Here is a 22,727-nt window from a genome sequence, read left to right as displayed (position 1 = left end):
TCTCAGGCTGCTAAAGGATGTCCCTAGCACCAACAGAGCCAAGCACCCCCACTCTTCATGGCTCCAGGATTCCAGTGGCTGTGCTGCACCTCAGCTGCTCCCTATACATTTTGTCCTCCAGATCCTTCCCCACCTTTGCAGCCCTCCTTCAAATGCTCTCTATTAGTTTTCTGCCCTTACACTGTGGTGCCCAAAGCACACAGAGTGCTTGAGGTGAGGCCGCAGCAGAGCAGACCAGAGAAGGGGGAAGAGGAAGACCAGGAAGGAAAAGGCACCTCCCTGCGCCCATGCCAGGAGGATGCAGCACACAATTCCTGGCCCAGAGGTTGTAGTTTCCTCAGAAACCCCAGAGGCTCAGTCTGACAGCTGTAATGGTGAGGAGATAAAACATCTCTCATCTGTCTTGCAAGGATCATGATCCTTGCAGTACCAAGTGAGAAAAAGAGCTCCAGAGATGGATGAGTGAAGAAGGACCAAGAGGTCTTTAGTTTATTGGCTCTGTCTCATCCTCTCTTCACACCAAATGGTCCAAGCTACCCCCCCCCCCCCAAAAAAAAGCTACTTCAACAGCCCAAAAGCACTAATTTCTCCCGCATCCCTTCAGATGGGCTTAAACATCTCTGCTAATTTAGCCTCACCCTTACTACTAGTATCATTTTTCTTATCTCCATCAGTGGTGCATGGGGCTGCCTCCAGGGGGCAAGCCAGGATGCCCAAATTATCTACAGAGAGGCTGTACAGGGGACTATGTTAGTCTGGGAGCAGCAAAGGAACCCTGCTGAGACTGAATTTTACTGCTCCATTCAGCCTGATGGAGCCACGGCACTACGGGGTGCATGGAATGAAGGCATCCCACTACCTGGACATGTCCTGCTGTACTCCACCTTGGGTACATAAGCAAAATACCAACAGAGATGAAGCACGACGCTCATGTATATATGTGGGTTTTGGTGGCTTCCAGGGCCTCCCCAAGGGCTCCATTCCTCTGGGGATGGAGATGTGTCACTGGTGAAGGTACTACTTGGAGCTGCTCACTGCTGTGGTGCTGGTCATCAGCTCAATCTGCCTGTGAGGCTCCTCCTCTTGGTAGGTTCCCAAATCCCAGTCAGATGACAGGGTTATTTACTGAGGCTGGCAGGAAGGAAAGGCCATAAATTCCCTGGATATAATGGCTGAGTCAGAGAAGGAGCTGGACGCGTCCCATTCTAGAGGCTGAAAGGGAGGGGACAGGCTTAGCTGGGGCTCCCGCTATCCCCCTATCCCATCAAGTCCCTTTGGGGCCAGTGTGGATGAGGAGGGCCTTGTGGCTCCTGGCCACTCTACAGCCACTTTCCCTGGGCTTCCCCTGCCTTCCAGGCTGGGAGAGAGCAGTTTGCTTTGGTCTCCTGCCCTGTTTGGAGATCACAGCTTGGTTGTGAGGCCATGCAGACTGTTTGCCCTTCCACCCTGGGAATCACCACTTCTTTGGCAGGAAAGCAAATGGTTCAGCCTTTGGGGCTGAACGACACAGCGTTATTCTCCCCATAATTTTTGCAACCCCTTGGATTTTTAAAGATTGCACGTTCCTAAAATTAGCCCTGACATACTGCAAAAGCAAAATCAACACATTTCATTAAAGAAAAAAAAAAAAAAAGCCAAAAACGCCATAAGGAGACATTTGGATTCATTCACATGTATTTCTTTTTCCTCTGTTTGTTTGGTTGTTTGGGAGCAAATTCTCCAGCAGACTTCAAGCAACCACAAACCAAACCGGATAAATATTGTCTCTTTGGAAGGCTTCAGCCTGCTCCTGCCCCTTGCAGTGTACAGCCTCCATGGCTGACTCACACAGACCATGTTCTCAGTAATGGGATAGGTCCCCCTGCCCTATGAAACAGCCATGGGTGGCAACTTCATTAACTGGCCTCATCCATGAGCTGAACTCACTTGGGAACACTGTCTTCTGTGGCCCTGCAAAGGAGGACATCTCGGGGGTGACATCTCAAGGGTCAAGACCTTCTGAGAAGGACTCCCAGTGTGTGATGATGGAGGTTCCTGTGACTTACAATCTCCCTAGATCATTTTAGCTATTGTTCCATCTCCAGGTCTTCCACCTCTCCCCTTACCCTTCATCCGCAGCAGATGCTGAAATAATTAACAGATGAAGTCCTCCCTTTCCCATCGTGGCTGCTCCCTCCGCGTAAGGTAAAGCTGATCCAATCACCAGCCTGATTTCCTCACACATTGGGCTTTATCTGTGAGAGAAGATCAGAAGTTATCACATCAGCCCCAGAAATAGCCTGTGTCCGTCTAGAACCATAAGATCACAGAATATCCTGAGTTGGAAGGGACCCATAAGGAACATCGAGTCCAATGCCTGGCTCCACACAGGACCACCCAAAATTCAAACCCTATGGCTGAGAGTGTTGTCCAAATGCACCTTGAGCTCCAGCAGCTGGGGCCTGTGCCTACTGCCCTGAGGAGCCTGTTCCATGCCCACCGCCTTCTGGTGAAGGACCTTTTCCAAACACTCAGCCTGACCCTCCCGACACAGCTCCATGATGTTCCCTCAGGCCGGCATGATGGAAGAAGACACAGGCTCACAAGCTCTGTCCTTCCCTGCTCCCTTTCTCCCGATAGCGTGGAGAGCCCAGGTCAGCGCTCCAGGGACCTGACTTATTCTACTTAGAAAACTCACGGATGTTACCCAAGATTCCGTGGATGAAAGGTCTTGAGTAACAGCCACGGATCACCCAAGTCACATAAGGAGAAGGAGGTCAGGGAGCATTCTATGTGCCACAGGAGCATGTCGGCAAACACAGACCTGGGAGGTTTCTTATGAAACCAGTTTTATTTGTATTAGCAGATAAGAGCGCTGGAGGCCATGTGGAGATGGGGCATACATTCAAATGCGCACCACTCCATCACTGGAGTGACTTCAAGTGATTTTCTTTGCATGTGGGGAAAGTGGGCAGGTAGCAAACCTGGAGATGGCGGCTGCAAGCACTGGGTGCACGTGTGTTCCAGAAACGTGTCTCTAAATGTCACACAAGTTAACAAAGAGAAGGGTTGGACCTGTGGAAAGACCTGTGAAAGATACCCAGAAGTACATTCAGAGGGTTACAAAGAGACTGAGTGGGCTAGGTGGTGAGTAATGAAAATGTCACTCAATGAGATGAGATTTTTCAGTGCATGAAATACCTCTTCATATCGGGTGGAAATTTCCAGGTGTTTGGAACAGAAGTAGATCTAAACCACAGAAAACTCCTGCTTACTTACTAATCTGCTTCTAATTTACTGTCCTCTGTGAATTTCAATTTATACTGGTGCTGTCCTCTCGGATCATCAGCAAAGTTGTTAACGAAACTTGATCCTGACTCTTGTCCTACCCTGGTGGACACGCCTTGTTCAACGCAGCTTGCTCTTGTTTGGGATTAGTTACTGCATTTCAATGTGTTTTCAGTTTGCACAAACTGTGTTTCAGACCAACACATTTTTTTTATTCTAATTTCTTATTTCCTAAGACAAAGAAGCAGAATACATTAATCAAAACAAAAACACATGTTCATAAATGTGTGCTCCCTTCATCTTCTGGCTCTGTCATTCTCTAACGTTATACCTCTTCCCACCAAAAAAAAAAAAAGTTGGAAAAGAAGAAAAGTTTTCTGTGCCCATCATTCTTCAAGTCCAACTCTTGTCTCCTGGTAATTTTACTCAGCATCTGGCTTCTGCAGTTTCTCCCTGTTGACACTATCGTGTGGACAGAACCAAGCTCTAAACATTTCATCATGACTTTTTCTTAAATATTTGTTCTACGATATTTATAGGCTGGTGAGTGCCAGAATTATATTCTATCCTTTTCTGCTCTAAATCACCACCACATTTCCTTTCTGCCTCTCAGGACCACGTTGTCCAAAAATTTATAAAATAGCCACCTACGGATCAAAATGTTCATTAACTAATCCTTCCATTAACAACTGAGGATGAATACCAGAGGATGTCTGCAGCCTACACAGATTGATTTCTTAAATCTAAAATTTCCCAAAACACGTTTTTGGGAACTAAGGGGACGGGATTTTGAGGGGGGCTCTGAGTACGAGCCCCTTTGGTTTGCTCATAGTTTCACTTCCCTCCTTGCCTGCTTCCCTGCTACAACTTTGGCTATAAAAGCCCTTCTTACACTTTTCTATGAAATGCAACTAGTTTTGCTGCATGGCTCGCCGACCTCCTCCCAGCAATCCTGAACTGTCTCAAACCGCTCCTCCTTGGCCACCTTGGTTATTCTCCAGCCACAGGCAGACGTTCTTTCCACAGAGGGCTGTCAGCTGGAAATGTCACCATGCCCCAGCTACTCATTACTGGCCTTAGCTGGAAATGATGCTCTGCAACATTCTGTCAATGGAGAGTTCACCCCAGTGAGCGACGCTGCTTTGTGCTGCAGGGGCTGGAGCATCTGGAGGGTGGGGAGAAATGTCTGGAGGGGGGAGCACGTCCAGTGGCACAGCTGGATCCAGGAGCGCACATCTGTCCACGGCTCCCCATCCCTGAGGAGCCTCTCATGATCCAGCCTTGGCCAGCATTTATGGCCACTCTCCTGACCTTCAGCCAGGGGTAGAGCCTTACTTGGGATTTTCCAGCCTCGCTATTGCCTTTTACATGCCCTTCTTGCTGTTCCTTGCAAGAGAGGGAATGGAAGATTGGCTGGAGAAATATGAAAATCTCAGTGCAGTGTTGAAAGAGCAAGACAGCATGTGCCAGTAGTTTTTGAGAGGCTGAGGTGGTCCCTCAGCTCTACAGGCTAAGCTACCCAGTGTTGATGCTGTGACAAACCGTGCCAATTAGGTTCCATGATGTCCAATGATGGGCTCCTTTTCAAAGCATCATGCCATCCACTGGCACCAAAGAATGGGCAGCTCAAGCTCATGCAATAAAGCTGTAACCAGCTGTGATGGCTTCATCATCATCTGTGCTTGCTGTGCTCCAGGACACATAGGAATCAGTGCTTTCCAAAGGCTTCGTCAGCTCAAGCTGCCTCAGTGTGAGATGCTGATGAGGGCTGTTCCCAATGTAACGGGGAGGCTCCTGGCTGTGGGTCAGGTGTTCCTGTGTTGTTTTTGTTTTTACAACATACCTTGCTTCAGTGTTTCTGCATTCACCATCCAGATGCACGTCTGTAGAAGGGGGAAAAGAGTAGTTCAAGTGCTGATGTATTTTGGGGCTCCTGTCACATACATGCAGCCCACAGAAAGAGCAAACACCAGAAGGAACATCCCACTTTGCCTCACTCACCTTTGTGATTAACTGCAGAATCCATGATCATTTAGTATTAGGCTCCAGCTTTGCAAAGGGAAGCAATCAATACAATCACATGGGCACAAACATCATTGCTTTTCAAAGCCAATAGAGGTGACAATGCCAATCCATGTGCTGCCAATGTTGCCTTCCCATGGACTTTACCTTTTAGGTCCTTCCATTTCTCCAGCAAATGGATTTCTCTGAAAGCATCTCAGAAATAGGGAGTGATTTTCTTAAGACAAATATGTCATTTTGACAGCAAAGAGCTCAGTGGATCCTAGTGCAGGACGTGACAAAACTCACACAAAGCCCTTGAAGGTTTTACTGTTTTATCTGCTTATGATGGAGCTGAAGGAGACTAAGCAGGGAGAGAAGGGCAGGGACTTAGGGGATGCTGGGGCTGGCAGGGTCAAGCTAATCGTGCCCTGGCCTGTGTCTCCAGAGAAGAAGGTGGGGGAACAAACAGAAAATGCCACAAAAAGGATCCAAGGGATGGAACACGTCTCCTGTGAGAACAGGATGAGAGAGCTGGGGCTGTTCTGCCTGGAGAAGAGAAGGCTCCGGGGAGACCTGAGAGTGGCCTTTCAGCATCTGAAGGAGGGCTACAAGAAAAAAGAGGACAGACCCTTTAGCAGAATCTGTTGTGATAGGACAAGGGGAAATGGTTTTGAACTAAAAGAGGGGAGATTTAGACTGGACATAAGGAAGAAGCGTTTTACAGTAAGGATGGTGAGGCACTGGAACAGGGCAACCTGTTCCTCCAATCCCTGGAGACTTTCAAGGCAAGGCTGGATCAGGCTCTGGGCAACCTATCTAGCTGTGGATGTTCCTGTTCATCACAGGGGAGTTAGACCAGATGACCTTTAAATGTCCCTTCCAACTCAAAGGAATCTATGGTTCTATGACCCAGACAATAGCTGGGAAAAGGAAAATATTTAGACAGAACATTCCCCAGAAAAGCATTACATTTTCATTCTATCTCCAAAGACTTTCCCCTGCTACCCTGGGCAAGTCGCCAAGTTTATCTGTGAGTCACAGATAATGCCACCTCTTCCCGTAGCAGCGTGAGGGCACAAGGCAGAAGACTGCTAAAACCACACTGTGTGCACCTGCTGATCCAAATTTCTAAGCCTGCTTCTTTTTAGCACCATTCAGCAACATGTTCGCAGTTGATGTTTATTTGGGAAGAATTTCTTCGCAGCAAAAGCTATCTGAGTGGTGTTTTGACATCTGTCTCTCCTCCAAGAGGTTTGCATCTGAGATGCAGATGTGCCGGGTACGACAGAGTGAATTGTCGAAGTGGGTTCAGACCGAGCACGTTTGATGCATAGAGAACCTGATATACAGCACTGGTATTCTCATAGCTGTGACTACGCTGTTATTTGTACTGAAATTGCTGGTAAATTTTCATCTACTTGCACGATACTGAATTAAGGCCCACAGATGGCACTGAGCAGGAAGATGATTGGTGATTCTGCAAGCGCAAAACAAAGGTGGGTGGAAATGCATCTTGGGGACTGCCTTGCTAGCACTTCCAACGCCTTCTGAAGCTTTACCAGGAGGTGAAAACGTACCTGGCATTTTGCAGCTGTAAATATGGTCCTCCCAGCCACATACAGCACTTTAAGCTGCACAGATGCTACTTATCTTTGTGTTCTCCTGGAACAAAACCTCTCTTTATTTTTCTCACTTCCAAAATAAACTTCCTTTTCTGTACTCCCACAGAGAATCACCACTGGGAAGAAAAGCTGTGCAGAGTTTTCCATCCAGCAGATTGCCTCTCCACTCCTTCCACCCTGAGAACCTGAAAGCAGAGCAGGGCTACTGTTTACAGAAAAGCAGAGAGCATTTAGGAGCTTCCTTGTTTCTAAATACATCCATTTCTGATTGAAAGAAGCTGAGCTAGTCACACTGAAAGAGGTAATTAAAATGTAAACAGCATTGCTTTTAATTGCTAGAGCTAAAAATTGTCATTATTTATTTTAAAAGTCGAGGTGCATAAGAATATGTGTTCAATTGCAAAAAGGAGGAGGAGGTGAATTTTAAACGTGCTTTGGAGATGCTGCAGGCTGAGCTCTGGTGGGTTGTTTCCATGAGAAAATGCAGTGCATTATTTTCCTCTACAAGTCCTTTGCTGCTGTCACACAGTTTGATTTTTCTCTCTTTTAAAGCATCTGTTTGTTTGGCCTTTCTTTTTCAAAAACTTATTTTGCATCTTCTGCAATTCTCACTCATGGAGAAGTCTGGAAATCAGTCCAGAGCTTCATGATCAGTCATTACAGGATGTTTTTCTGTTCATGCTGGTAAATGGCTTGATTCTGCATAATTAGTTAAAGATGTGAAGTGCCGACTAAGTGCTAAGTAATGTTACATAAGTGTAATGTATGGCAGACACACTGCGCCACAAAAAGCATAATAGTATTTTGCACTTAACTAGCACCTTTTAACCCAGGTTGGCAGAACTCTTCACTATCACTGCTGGAGGCTGTCAGCACCCTAACAAATGAGATTATTGTTTTAATACGCATTTACAGCTGAGAAAACTGAGGCAATGAGCAGTTGAGTGCCTTGTGCCTCGGCAAGCCAGCAGCTGAGCAGTGCAGCAAAGCCAGGCATCATGGGAGCCACCACCAGCCCTGGTGATGGACAATCATATCATAGAATGATAGAATGATAGAATCACAGAATCACAGAATCATAGAGCCATAGAATGGCTTGGGTTGGACGGGACCTCAAGGATCATCAAGCTCCAACCCCCCTGCTACAGGCAGGGTTGCCAGCCACTAGATCACATACTAGATCAGATTGCCCAGGGCCCAATCCAACCTGGCCTTAAACACATACAGGGACACAGCATCCACAAACTCTCTGGGCAGCCTGTTACAGCACTTCACCATTTATTCTGTAAAAAAACTTCCCCATACATTTAATCTATATCTCCCTTCCTTCAGTTTAAAACCATTCCCCCTTGTCCTATCACTGTCTACTCATGTAAAAAGTTGATTTATCTCATGGTTATAAACTCCATTTAAATTTTGGAAGGCCATAATTTCCCCGCAGTCTTCTCTTTTGCAGGCTAAACAAGCCCAGTTCCTTCAGCCTGTCCTCATAGAGTGCTCAAGCCCTTGGATCATTTTCATGGCCCTCCTCTTGTCACTCTCCAACAGGTCCACACCTTTCCTGTGTTGGGGGGCCCAGATCTGGACACAGTACTCCAACTGGGGCATCATGAGGGCAGAATAGAGGGGGACAATCACCTCCTTGTCCCTGCTGGCCACCCCTCTTCTGATAGAACCCAGGATACCACTGGCCTTCCAGGCTGCAAGTGCACACTGCTGGCTCATGTTCAGTTTTTCATCCACCAGGATCCTAAGCCCTTCACAGCAGGGCTAGTCTCAAGGAGTTTTCTCCCAGCTTGTATACATATCTGGGATTACTTTGACCCAAGTGCAAAACCTTGTACTATGCTTTGTTGAACCTCATTAGTTTCACAAGGACCCACATTCAGAGTTTATCAAGGTCCCTTTGGATGGCATCCCTTTCTTCTGCTGTATCAACCGCACTGCTTAGTTTGGTGTCATCAGCAAACTTGCTGAGGGTACACTCAATCCCACCCCCTATGTCACTGATAAAGATGTTAAAGAATATCTATCCCAAGAAGGATCCCTGGGTGACACCACTCATTACAGGCCTCCATCTGGACATAGACCCATTGACCACAACTCTCTGACTATGACCTTCCAACCATTCCTTATCCACCAAACAGCCCACCCTTCAAATCTGTATCTCTCCAATTTAGAGATAAGGATATGGTGAAGAACCATGTCAGTGCTGAGCTCTGCTCTCTGGTAAAAGTGACAAAGCCCAAGGAAACAGCATGGAGTTGCATCAGGGGAAGGTCAGGCTGGGAGTTAGGAAAAGGTTCTTCACCAGAGGGCAGTGGGCATGGAACAGGTTCCCCAGGCTGGTGGTCATGGCACCAAGAGGCTGGGGCTCAAGGAGCATATGGATGATGCTTTCAGACATAAGGTTTAAACTTGTTTAAACTTGTTTATGTTTGTTTAGAATGACTGTTTACGAGGGTGGATAGTGATTGGAAAGGGGGAATGGTTTTAAACTAAAACATGGGAGGTTAAGGTTAGATATTAGGAGGAAGGTTTTCACACAGAGGGTGGTGATGCACTGGAACAGGTTGCCTAAGGAGGTTGTGGATACCCTATCCCTGGAGGCATTCAAAGCCAGGCTGGATGTGGCTCTGGGCAGCCTGGTCTGGTGGCTGGCACCCTGCACACAGCAGGGGGTTTGAAACTGGATGATCATTGTGGTCCTTTTCAACCCAGGCTATTCTATGATTCTATGAAATTTGGGTGGTCATGTGTGGAGCCGGGAGTTGGACTCAGTGATCCCTGTGGGTCCATTCCAACTCAGAATATTCTCTCATTCCATGTTTGAAGAGCAAGAAGAAGAGCATCTTCACCTCTCACTGCTGGCTTTATGTCATTGCAGTCCCATGGATATACACAGATCCAAGCTGCCCATTAACTTGAGGACTTTCCACCTGTCAAACCCGAGTGACCACAGAGTGAGCCAGCACAACTGGGTCTTGGTTCATAGAGTCATGGAACCATTAAGGTTGGAAAAGAGCTTCAAGACCATCTCGTCCAACTGTTCATCCACCATCAGTATATCCCCATTACACCATGTCCCTTAGTACAACATCTAAACATTTCCTGAATGTCTCCAGGAACTCAACCACCCCCCTTGGCAACCTGTTCCAGAGCTTGGCCACTCTTCTGATTAAGCCATGACAGGCCATTGCTCATCCGGCTTTGTGCCTAAGTTCACCATCCAGGAGCTAGAGCTTGCTACCTTGATGGGGTGCTCATCCAGACCCAGGCACGCTATCCTTGGAGGGCCTTGGGCTTGATGAGGGTAATTTCTGCTGCTCAGGCTTCCCTGCTCTGTCCCTTCTCCTACCGGTGAGTGAAGCTCTTGCAGCCTCTCCTTCCCTCTCCAAGGTATTTTTTTCTGCCCTTACATTGTTTGATTTTTTTTTTTTTTTAGCTGTGCCTTCTTTGGATTTTCAACATCCCCTAGAAATTTTGATTTCACATCATATTTGTATGTTTAACAAGAATAATTCCAAACTCCAAAAACAAACTGTGCCCTGACTGGCGTTACATAGCATTTGTGATAATTGGATTCTCAGAAAGCCAAGCACTTTCTGAGATTTAATGAGATTCAAACTTTAATTACTACGTCCCTTTCTCAGGCATGCAGTGGAAGCATGGAGGGAAATGACCATAATCAGGTCTTCAGCATGTTGCAAGAGGCGGCCTCAATAGATAGCACTTTGATCCCTTAATGAGGGGGCATTCTTGCCATGCACAGTTGGAAAGCCAGTTTCTCTTGCACCATGGCCTACATTTACATGCTTAGGATTTCAGCCACAAACCAATGCTCTCCCCTCGCAGAAGACTTCGGTGGTAGAAAGCCAGCAGAGATGGCTCCTGGAACTACCACACTGCAGGACAAGAGAGGGAGACAAGAATGTCCTGAGGGTTGGAGTGGACTTTAAGGTCTTGATGATGAGTGGTGACACAGAGTGATCCCTGGACAGGGTCAAGGGGCCCTGCAGGACTGGCGTGAGCTTAAAGCCCCTTGCATGGCTCTTCTCTTGCTCGCCACAAATACCAGGCAGATTTTGCCCGTAAGGCTTGATGACTCACTTGCTGGCTTTCTCACTTCCCCGCCTCCATCCTGGAGGATGCAGTGTTTTGCTGAGTGTTATCTGCACTGAGGTTGGTGGAGGCAGATGAATGCAGCGGTTTTTTGTCTGCAGAAAGAAGGCTTCAACAGAGGGATGGGGTCATTAACACTTCAACTTTATCCAGGAGGAATCAAGATATCACATGGCCATCTGAGAAGAGCTCTAAATTGTGATGTTCAGCCTGTGTGATGTTTAGATTCAAGCCAAATTAATTTTAGAAAAGCGCTGTGTTGAGACAGTGCATCAAATTCTTCACAAATGAGACGAAATATTGCCTCCACTGTATTCTCACAACCACTCATTTTGTAGACTGATAAAAAATCTCTCCATCTACATGTTTTTTATAGTCCTGTGGGTAAACATTCATTATTCCCTCATCCTTCAGACAGTCAGAGATTTATGTCACGTCCTGCCTTTTCCCTCACTGTATTTGGGACCAGAGTCAGCGTTGCCAGGTAAAAATTTCCATCGCTCTGCCTTCCATTTCCTGACCTCTTTCCCAAGAACCCAGCTATCTCCCTGGTTTTCCATCACTTATAAAAGGTCACCACTGTTGCTTCTTTTCCTCTTTCAACAATCTGGAAGACGTGCTATTCTTGCTTAACACATCCAATCATTTTCTTGGAATTATCTTTTCTTCATCTTTAGCTGTTTTTGCTTTGCTGTGTACTCTAGATGCCTACACAGGGAGACGTGACTGCTTCTTGCAGGCAGCACGGGAAGCCAAGGTCTAAGCGGGCAGGAGATGTGGGTGGCTTGAATCATTCTTGACATGACACCCATCCCAGCAGTCTTTGTGAGCAGGCTTGGCACCTCCAGTCCACCCATGCCCAAGACCTCAATTGGTTCCTGAAGTTACCCAGACACTTTCTAAGCTGTGCATTTTGTGGCTATCCCCTTTGGCCTGGCCCAGATGATTTCAAGCAGAAGACATATACACCTCCTGGCTCTCATACTCCAGAGATACACCTGTCTCTCTAATACTTCCCAGGCTGGCATTTGGCAAACCTTTCACCTCCCTGAAACTGCTCTGTAGTATCAATCAGTGTTCTGTTGTTATTTTTCACTCCACCACCTTTCCTTTTCCCTTGCAAATCTGTCTTGACTCATACTTTTTGCTTACTTTATCCTTTTCCATTTCCACAAGTAGTTATTTTTCTTCTTGGAGCTGCATATTCCTGGGGAAGGGCAGGGATGCAAGCCGGTTGTTGTAAGCGCTCCAAAAACACACAGGGGAGTTGCGAACCATGAGCAAAGACCTTGCTGGGATACATGCAGGTTATCCAACATGCTCTTAGGCTCCTTCCATTTTGAGGACTGCAATGCTTCTTTTGACAAAAAGGGAACTTGCCTTCCTCCAGCACACAGAGTGGATTCTATCTGGATTGGGTAATTTGAGGTGCCCATGCTGAAGGACATGGTGACTTCGGTCACTCTTCTGTCCCTCTTCTCCTCATTCTCAGCTATGTGGAGAGGTCCCTAAGCCCCTCAGTCAGTCTATGCATGTGGCAGCAGGTTGGCAAAGTAGCAGGGATAGCACTCAGGCAGCCCACAAGCCTCTGAGCTCTGGCTGCCAAATCCACATGGATGACTGCTCATAAGCATGAATCTATCCCAAGCCTTCAGCAGTCACAGGGCTTTTGTCTCCCTCCTCTTCCCAAGAAGCAGATTGCAAAATCACCAAGCCACAGAAACAAGCAGCATCTGAATGGGCTCAGGAACCAGTCCATGCCCATATGCGGCTCCTGGGAAACAGCTTCCTATGGAGCGGGAGAAGCTGAGCGTGCTGAGAAGTGAAGCCACCTGCTGAGTATGTAGCTATCCTGTTTTCCCAGAGAACAGAAATGCTTCTCTGTAACATGCTGATAACTCCTGGATCTATTGGGGAAAAAAAAAAGCCACCTCTCAACATCAGTAGTTGCATCTTACTCCTGGATCTCCATGGCCCTTCTACTGTAAGAGCATTAGCAACCTTGCCCCATCTCAACTCTCCCTACACCATTTCTCCCAGCCTGCCAGCCTTCTGGCTCCAAAAGCATCACTCCTTGCTCCCATACGTGCAGACCCAGTGAAGATGGCACAGGAACAGCTGAGATGGCGCCATCCTTTGTGTCACCCTTCAGCAAACAGCTGCTATCTCCCATCCTCTCATGGTAACCCTTAAGGTCAGGCTCTGGACAGGACAGATGAGGCCCTTTGGGTGGATTTACTGCTGGAGCAACATCTGGAGAAGAAAAATGCAACTTGAGATCTCCTTAAATGCCCTGTCTTGACAGATGATGCTTATTCTTTCATCAAATATTATTTTTTGGTTTGGAAAATTCATCCCTGTTCACGGAAGCAGTGAGTCCTGCTTATTTTCCACTTGACACTGAGCATTGAAGAGGGTCTTAAGTAGAACATCCAGCCATGGCTGGGAGGTGATCGTGATAAATATGTACATCCTTCCCCAAGCCCTACCCTTCCCATAACTGCTGCCAGTGTTTCCACCTACTTAGTACAAATACAGGAACAGACACAACAGGAAGTGGTTCTCTAGGATAAAACAGGCTTTTGAGGACTTCAGAAGCTGAGACTGGGCACAAACTCTCCCTGGGGAGCACTGGGATGGGGCCCGGCATTCGGCATGTGCCCGTTTCATGGCAAGTGACTCATCACAGCAGTGTGTCTGCTGATTTTCATATCATCAGGAATGGCAAACAAAAGGATGCTCTGATTTCCCAGGGGTCAAATATCACTCCTGATGGAAAGCTTGCAAAGATGTAGGAATGCAAATGGTGGAGAGGATTGATTCCACACCATCTATGTTTCTTCCCTTTATCCTCCCACCTGAAGAGACACCTGTGCAGGGTGCAGAGCTGCTGAGATGGTCTGCGGCTGGCTTACTGATACTGGGAAGAGGAAAAGGGAGCTAGCATCTTCTCCATGTGGCCTGTGGCTGGTCACTTGACAGGAAACAGGGAGAGTCCAGCAACCTCTCTGAAAAAGACATCTTTTTGCATAGATCAAAGCATAGGACTATTTCCAGGGTGAGAAAATAAATAGAAAGCGTGAGATATGTTAGCTCATTTAGAAAAGAGGCAGAAGGAGAATGTGCTTCTCAGGCATGGCCAGAAAGCCAAGGAGTTGGGCTCACAGAGGTGGAATGACAGATCACAGCAACATTTCCACGACTGCTCAGAGACAGAGATGAGGGTTTAATTATTCTCAGATACAACAGAAAGAGGTTAAAAACATTTGTTTGTGAATCCAGAGAATAATTAAGAGTGAGTCACGGAAAGTGTTGTTCCAGCTATGGTAAAAACAAGCCAGCGCTGAAGGGTCTGCTGGTCATTTGAAAGCATCGAGAGCTTCAGCCCAAGATTCCTTTCTTAATTGCACCACTTTTGGGCACTTGCTTTAAATTAAGCGGACTGGAGCACAAGGGAGCTAATGCAGTGCTCTGAAAGGCAAACTATTAAGCAAAGTGTCTCTTAGATGTTTAACTTCAAGGAGGCACAATTGAAATCTCATCAATTATGATCAACGGACATGAGAAGGGTTTAAAGTTCATCCGTAACGTAATTTGCAGAATAACAGAAATTAAAGATGCAAAATCTCTTTTAGGTTGAGTCTACTTCAGTCCCCAGAGAGAGCTAGATGTGTTTCTGAATCATGCTTCCCACAGTGCTGCATGCATGCAACAAATGCAACACAAGAAAACTTTCCCCGATGCACATTTATGACTCAGAGGATGTTGCTATTGAATAATTAAGCTTACAGACACGAGTCCTTTCTGTGCTGCCCCAGGCATGTTCCCTGCCTTTGTCATCATTTTCAGTTTTCTCTTTCCAAAGCACACCAAGCTACTCTCACAGCTCTTCTCCTGGATTGCAAACAGCTCTCTGCTGTCCCTGGCATCCTCCTCCCTGAAACTTTTCGCCCAAGTCCCCTGCCCTCAGCAGTCAATGTGAACAATGAGCTTAAGGGAAGACCGTGACATTCCCAACTGAAAAACAAGATTGAGTCCTTCACTTCCCACTGTGCTGCTGACAGTAATACTACTTAGCACTCTTACCCTATGACGCATTACCCAAACATTAGCTAATTATCCTGCCTGACTCCTTAGAAAGTAGGCAATTAAGCAGTTAGCTCCACTCTCCAGATAGGGAAACCTGGGCAGAAAACGTGGTTAACAGGGGAAAGGCCAACCCTATAGTGTAGGATGGTGAGTATCCCTGCAGACCAGGGGAGGGATGTCAAGCATGGTGCTTATCTTGCTTATCTCAGTTGCTTGCAATACTGATGAGCTTCTTCTAGAGTGGGCATAAGAACAGCAACATCTTGGTACAGGGATTCATCCTCACCAAAACCGTGTCCCATTGTGGAAGGCTGGAATATTCTAGAAGAAGCACCCAAGGAGTCCACTTTCTCCATACTGCTGAAGGCAAGAGGAGGATCCTCGTTGGTACAGGTGCCCCGAGCAGGTTGTGCAAGTCCTCTCCAAACCATATACAGCAAAGTTGCTGAGATCAGTGCTTGAGAACTCCTGAATCCTGGAAATACTCAGCTGGTGTCATTGCAGCTGACTTTGAGGAACATTTTGGAGCACCCAATGCCAGAGCACCACAACTCCCACAGCGCAAAAAGCAGGCTACAAACTCTGTCCCTCCACACAGCTGGAGACGTGTTCTCTACCAGCCATGAATTGCGGCTATGTTTGGAGGGATACAGATGCTGAAACAAACTATTTTTAATGCAGAGAGTTGATGTTTAACAGAGAGGTCTTTAGAATAAAGCAGCAGAAGGAGTCCAAGCCTAATAACAAGAGCTCTAGCCATTGTGACTAACTACTCCATAAAATGTGTAATTACAGCACTATAGCAACTATTGAATTCCAAGGCACATTTTGCATCTGAAACATAGGACGAAGCATCCTCCCTGGGTGATTCAGAGCAATAATCACAATGCCCAAGCGCTTCACTTGGAAGGAGGAGAAGCACTGAAGCACGAGATGAGCAGAGTGCAATGGCTGTGCAAGCATGTCACTGTGAGAGCACTGTGCACAGGATGCATGCACCTGCCAGAGGAAGAATAAGTATTTTAAATTAATTTTAGCTGGGATTATCTCATCTGCTTCCTAAGAGCGCTCGCTGCCTTTGTGGAGGGGAGCACAATGTCGGCTGCATCACACCAGAGTCGACAACACAGCGGTGACATTTGAGAGGTGCCTTTTACTGAAGCTCACTGAATGCCCACCTAAGCAGCTCTTCCTGCCCTCGAGCACCTTATTTCAGTTCGTGCAGGGCTGAGTGCACAAGGGCACCAAGATCCTCTTTCCCCACTGCAGTTCAGAGCCACTCACATCCCCTTAAATGGCACTTCCTGGCTCAGATACCCTCTCCTCCATTGTCTGGGGCATGTTTGCAGCTGGAGACTGATGAATGAAGCTGAGTTACTGACCTTGATGTAAAAAAAACCAAAAAAACAAAAAAACAAAAACATCATAGAAGTGTGTTTGTGCTTTGTAAAACAAGCCTTTTAAAGCTGGCATTTATGCAAAGAAAAATGCCAATATGCATATGGAAGCTCTGGTATTTAAGGCCCTTTTCAACCTTCCAGATTGCCAGCAAGCTTTCACTGATTCAAGCCTTTAACCAATGAACAGGTGCTCTAAGAGCTGGTGAAGAGTTCTTAGACAGGTATTTAAGTGAATGGCCTAGGAGCAGATGCTTGGATCAGAGTCTACACAACTAGACCTATTTTCTTATGCTGAAAGAAGTACTGTTTCACTGTGCTATAAGGAGGTACAGATGATCCCTTGCTCCAAATGGATGAGAGCAAGGGACAAATTACATAACCTGTCTTTGAGGCCTGCTCTCACCCCTCTTTTTATACAGAAATTCATTCAGGCTCTGCAGAAAATGCATTTCAAACAGCTTCACCACAATTTTTTCCCCATTCACGTTAACAAAATGAGATAATAATTAGTGAGGCCACTTTGGGGAATTTTTTGGAATTGCTCTGGTCCTGCTCTGGTCCATAGGCTAATGGTGTTTTTCTTTGAAGACCCTATGGGAGGTCTTGGAAGATACTCTCCAGCTGGAGCGTTGTGTAGGCAGGCAGGTTTATTTCCCCAGCACAGAGCACTGAGTTAAAGCCAGGGCTTCATTTTGCAGAGGGAGCTCACTTAGGTGAGCAAGCATTGCCAAAATCTGTTGTGACAATACCCGATCAAGCCAGTGCTCTGATTCTGCTCAGAAAACAATAGGCGTTTACACAACTACAACCCACTGGAGGTTTTTGACTTGCTGAGCAACAAGACCCCAAATGTTATAGCTCTGCCTCATGTCCTTGGCTCTGTCCTGCTTTGGAAGAGAACATGCTGTGGCCTGCACTGCCAATGCTATTTCCTCTCACTTGTCTTTAAAGGTCTCTTTTTCCAACAGCTGATCGGCTCTGCAGCTCCGGAGTGTACGTGAGATCCGGCTGGCCCACGGTCTAGCTGGTATGGCTGCGTGCCATGTTGTTGTTTGTATTGCTTTCATTTTTTTGGCGTTACTTGGCTCTTCCAGGCAACTTGTTTTCATCCTGAACTATGTGCTCATTACATATCCAAACACCCACGCAGGTTTTGCATGAGGAAACTCGAAACACACGCGCAGCAGAGAAGCAAATTTGCAAAGGGGGCAATGAGGTATTTGTCTCAAGGCAGACACAAACAATTGTCAGATCCCTGAGCTGTCCGTGGTTGGATTTCAGACCTACTGATGACAAGCGTGTTAACACTGTGTGCGCATTCTCCTGGCAGAGAGATGTAGGGGACATCTCCTGTGGTCACCTTCAACAACCCCAGCTACCATTCCTGGCACACATTCAGGGACCTCCTACCTGTGCCCCAAAAGTTGAAGGGACCCATTTTTGCTGCTCTGCTCCCCTTCATGGCCCCATCTCCACTCCAGCCAACTGCTGCCTGCAGTGATTTACCAGCCCCCAGCCAGCTCAGGTCCTGAAGATACCTAAATGCACTGCAGGATTTCAGCAGGGTCCTAAGAGATGGGGATAGAAACATGCCTGCTTGGCATGATGGTTGTGTCATAAGTGTCCTCTTTTTGGGTTCCTCCACAGAGCAGAGGGTCTGAGTGACTGCTAGAGGTGGTACAGGGCAGCATCAGTGCCACTGGACCGCCCAGTTGCACAGATCCAATGTTGTATTAACACAGTAAACTCTCAGAGCTTAGCAGAGCAGGGCTCTGATACTCAAGTTTTCCGAGTCTCTCCCATTTTTACAGTCCCACCGTTGCTGCAGTTGAGCTCCAACAGACGTAGTGAGCTCAGCTGGAGGCTTGCAGGCTGTCCTAATCTGCGGCACGCCGCACTCCTCCCTGCTGTGCCAGGCCCGCTCTGAGCGTGGAAAAACCCTCTCCCAGCTACCGCCAGGATCTGTGCAGTGCTAGAGAGGCTGAGTCCAAGAAGCTGAGAGACTTGGTTTGTAGCTTGGGATTGCTCTGCTTTCTCGCATCCTTCCCTGCTTCCTGTGCTGCAGATGAATAAAGATTTTCCAGGGCTGTCAGTACTGCATATTTCACCAGCGTTTGCTTCTTTAGGTCCAAATTGTGCTAAAAATAAGCTGGCTTGGCGTTCACATCTTGATTCAAGTGGTAACAGGACACCGGGCAGAGAAACTCCTGGGGCTATGTGCTCTGTGCAGCAGCAAGTAGCGAGCTGATGGCGTTCCCTCTGCCTCCTCCCTACTGCTGGCATGGAGCTGGCACTCTCTGCTCATTGCAATCTCCAAAATTTCATATTTAGAAGTTAAAGTTTTATATGGCATCGCTCCTCTCTGGCTGCTTGTTAGTGAGGCTCCAAATGCCAAGGTAGAATATTTTCTCCTGGAGGAAGGCATATATTATTAGTAAGATCCTCAGTAAACTATTTCCTTTAATATTCTTGTGGTAAATTGCAGGGAAAAAAATAAAAAAAAAATAAAGGCTTTGGGTAAGTGAAATTTTAAATGCCACGTTAAGACCTCAGACTTCAAAAAACCTCATTCGTGCAGCAGCAAAGGTAGAGCTGTGGAAGTTGGTACCTTGCATGCAAGTTTTTGCTGCACTGCTGCAGTAGAAGCACCATTCCCTCAGGTCCTGAAAAAGGGTCTTGAGACAAGGCGTTTGCTGCTCCCCCTCACTTTTGAGATCCTCAGCTGACATTCAGCCTCCAAGGCTGCTGCAAGAATGTTTCATCCGCAGCCAGATTTTGTTGCAGCATTCTCACTTGCTTTCCTAAAATAAATGGCGAAAAAAAATTATCCTTGTGTTAATTTAATCTAGCCAGGCATTTTGCTGTCCTGACTGATAATATCTCTCCAATCTGTCACTTTCAACTGACAGCTGTTTATTTGTTGTCGCCTTACTGGTGTTTTTCTTGTTACTTTAGTTTTGTTTTTGTCCCTGGTCTTGAAATATCTCTTCTTATTTCTCAAGCATCCCCAAACTGCTCCAGGGATTCCTCAAGTCTTCCCTTCACTTTGGTGGGGGTTCTGGGTGAAACAATTTAATTTCTACCAAAAGAAAAAAGAAAAAAAAAGCATACAGTAACCTCAGTCCAAGAAACACATCAATAAATCCCCAATTTACATTCTTGGAAATTACATGGGTGTTTGGGATTTCAGGTCCATTCACGTAGCAGGAAAAAGCACCGAAAAGCATCATGGCATGAAACAGAGATCACAACGTGAGCATCCCTCTAAACCAGAGACAGCAATGTAAACCTGAAGAGGTCTTGGCACTGCTGGAGAACTATTCAGCAGCAGTGACAGCAACAGATGAAGTGATTAAATACAGTAGAATTCACAAGGAAGAAAAAAAAAAGAAAGAAGTTATTAAATATGAAAATGTACAAGACATGGGAAACCACCTGGGTTCCTTCCCACAGTCTGGACCCCCAGGTAACCTTTCCATGGAGCAATCAGATGAGCTGTGGTATAGACCAGAAAAGAGACAATAACCCAAAAAAAGAAGCCCAATAACCTCAATAATTATAGTACCCTCCGTTCAATTTCCAGTTGCTTGCAAATTGTTGGTCAAGCATTAAGTCTGGGCAACACTCGATTAGCTCGTTTTCATTTCACTCATTACTTACTCTTGTTTATATATTTACAGTTATTTACGGTGACTTCGATTGCTCCAATTCCTTTTTTGGAAAACAACAACAACAGAAGCATGTTGAAATTGACAGAACTGTCAAAACAAGCTGCTTCTGATACTTACAAAGTACAGAGCTACGTGGTGAAACACAAATAATAAAACGGAGTAAGAGAAAAGAACTGCACTACTCACAACAGGGATCAGCGCAGGAGCTGGACGAGGTCACATCATGCTGGGGTTTTGCTACAGCCCCTCCCCCACGCAGCTCATGGAGCATCCCCTTGACCCTACAACCCACTGCAGCCCCTCAGGGCATCCCCCTACAGCCCCATGGGATGGATCCCACAGCCCCCATACAGCCTTGCAGACACAAACTACGTCCTACCCCGAGCTCCACGGTGTCCACTGCTGCAGCCCCACAGGGCAGCCCCTTACACTCGTAGCCCACTACAGCCCCACACCACTACGACCCCAAATTACATCCCACTTCAGGTCCTACAGCCCCAACGCTCCCCTACAGCCCCACAGGGCGTCCTCCTGCAGCTCACTACGGACCAATGGGGCACCCAAAACACACCTTTAAAGCCCCAAATTACACCTCAGAGCCCACACGCCCCTCAAAGCTCCACAAGCCCACTGTAGCCCCCCACAAAGCCACACCCTATAGACCACCACAGCACCCACACAACCCCGCAGCTACAAATTACACCCCACCCCAAGCCCTACAGCTCCTAATAACCCACCACAGCCCCCAGAGACCCACCACAACCCTCAACGATCTACCAAGTTCCCCTCACAGTCCAACACAGCACTGCCCACCTCAAGCGCCCCACAGCCCCTACCCCGCCGCCCGCGCGGCCCCTTTAAGAGCTCGGCCCCGCCCCTCCCGCGGTCGCTGCCGGGGCCGCGGCGGCCGCTGCTGACAACAAGATGGCGGCGGCGGGGCCGGCGGGCCCTGAGAGCCGGGTGCTGGGTTACACCTTGCACCGCTGGAGCAGCTTCTCCTCCACCTACTTGCCTGAGTGAGTCCGGTCTCGTGCTGAGTGTCCTGACGGGGCCATGTGGGGGTAGGGGGAGAAGGCGGGAAGTATCGCGGAATGAGTGTTGGGCCTGGTTGGGAGGGTGAGGCGGGCTAGGCCCGGTGTAGGCCTGGTGTGAGGGGCTGTGGGAGAAGGTTGGGAAGGGGGATCTGAGGGGCTGAGGGGAGGGATGGGGGGTTTTTGAGGGCGAGGTGTGTGGGGGTGTGGTGGTCAGAGTGTTTTGGGGAGGATGTCTGGGAGCGTGATGATAAGAGAGCTTGGGCGGGTGCTGTGGTTGCAAGAGGGGGTTAAGTTTGGGGATCTTAGAATGGAGATCGGTTTGGGAGTGGGTTTGTGCTAATAGGGTGAGTGATCAGCTTTTAAGGACTACGTGTGTAGAAGTTTAGAACTGGGGGATCTGGAATGGGGAAGATGGTTGTGAGTGTGGGGGAAATGTGTGCATGTGAGGAGAGCAGTCACTTATGGGGGAATGTGCCCTTGGGAGGGCACAGCAGTTTTGAGAAGCTCTATGTGGAGGGGGTGGTGGCCCAGAGGTTTTAGGGGGGGTGTGTATGGAGGTGTTGTAGTTTAGAGGTTCTGGGGAGGCTGTGTATGGAGGGATGGTGGCCTGGAGGTTTTGGGGGTTGGGGGGGGGGGGGTGGCTGGGTATGGAGGCATTGTGGTCCTAAGGTTTTGGTGGACTGCATGTATGGGAATGGTGGTCCTAAGGTTTTTGGGGGGCTGCATGAGTGTGGGTGTAGTGGCCTAAAGGTTTTGGGGGCAGAGGTGCTGTGTGTGTGGGGAGAGGTGCTCATCAGCATTCAGGAGTGCTGCGTGTGTGGGAATGAGGTGGCTAGTACTGGAGAGACTGCATGTGAGGGGGAACAGTGATTCAAAGGCTGTATGGTGATGGATTCTCAGCAGTATTGGGAGGCTGTGTGGATGAAAATGTATGTTTATTTGGGGAGATGGGTGAGTATGTGGGGAAGGATTTCCATTAACCCATAGGTATTGGGGGGATGCATCTGTGGGAAGGATGGTCAGGTTTTGGGGGTTTGTGGGGAGGGGTACTCAGCAGGGTTTGGGGGGGGCTGTTTGTGTGGGAGGGGGTGCTTATCATGCTTGAGGATGTCCAGAGGGGCTGAGGTTAGTCTGAGGAAGAGTATTGGTCAGAAGCTTTGGGAGACTGTGTATGTGGGAGGAGATAGTCAGTAGGGTTTGGGGGGGTTATGTGTGGGAGTGGTGCTCAGTGTGTCTTAGGAGTGTCCTGTGGGCTGGAGGAGTGGTGAGCAGTTCAGAGTTTTAGGAGCAGCAGGTGGTCAACAGATTTAGGGGGGCTGTGTGTATGGTGGGGGGTCAGCCAGGTGGGGAAAGGTGTGAGCACCTGCCCTGGGGGGTATACGGGGAGCTGTTGATGCGCGTGCAGGTCTGGTGAGATGCTGAACTTGTTTGGAGCAGGTAGGAGAGATGCATTGAGCCACCAGTCTTTGTGGAGGCTGAGGGGAGCAATCATCTGCTATGGGTGAGGGAGATGGCCTG

The 22,727-nt window shown here is 47.7% G+C and overlaps 1 protein-coding gene and 1 long non-coding RNA gene across 5 annotated transcripts in view; one reads left to right on the top strand and one right to left on the bottom strand.

Annotated features, from left to right (window-relative positions):
* Positions 1-1,656: 1,656 nt before the first annotated feature.
* On the bottom strand, positions 1,657-21,031 carry LOC101750931. 4 transcript variants are annotated; one of them, XR_006931297.1, is made up of 4 exons: positions 20,362-21,031; positions 19,437-19,583; positions 6,849-19,305; positions 1,657-5,150 (listed from the first exon to the last, which is right to left on the bottom strand). It is a non-coding gene; the product is annotated as an uncharacterized LOC101750931 (long non-coding RNA). The 4 variants fall into 4 exon arrangements; XR_001468078.4 differs by having other exon boundaries at positions 1,657-19,305; XR_005842246.2 differs by lacking the exon at positions 19,437-19,583 and having other exon boundaries at positions 3,458-18,915; positions 19,113-19,305.
* Positions 21,032-21,069: 38 nt separating this feature from the next.
* Positions 21,070-22,727, top strand: part of MKLN1 (muskelin 1) — a 99,291-nt gene continuing 97,633 nt past the window's right edge. Inside the window, exon 1 of the mRNA NM_001030773.2 lies at positions 21,070-21,191. Within this exon, the coding sequence (NP_001025944.1) occupies positions 21,100-21,191 (92 nt within the window). The 5' untranslated portion in view covers positions 21,070-21,099. The remainder of the gene's footprint in view (positions 21,192-22,727) is intronic.

This window comes from Gallus gallus, chromosome 1 (assembly GCF_016699485.2).
Source record: "Gallus gallus isolate bGalGal1 chromosome 1, bGalGal1.mat.broiler.GRCg7b, whole genome shotgun sequence".
Taxonomy (NCBI): Eukaryota; Metazoa; Chordata; class Aves; order Galliformes; family Phasianidae; genus Gallus; species Gallus gallus.
The sequence above is the reverse complement of the archived record's forward strand: the minus strand, read 5'-3'. Positions and strand labels throughout refer to the sequence as shown.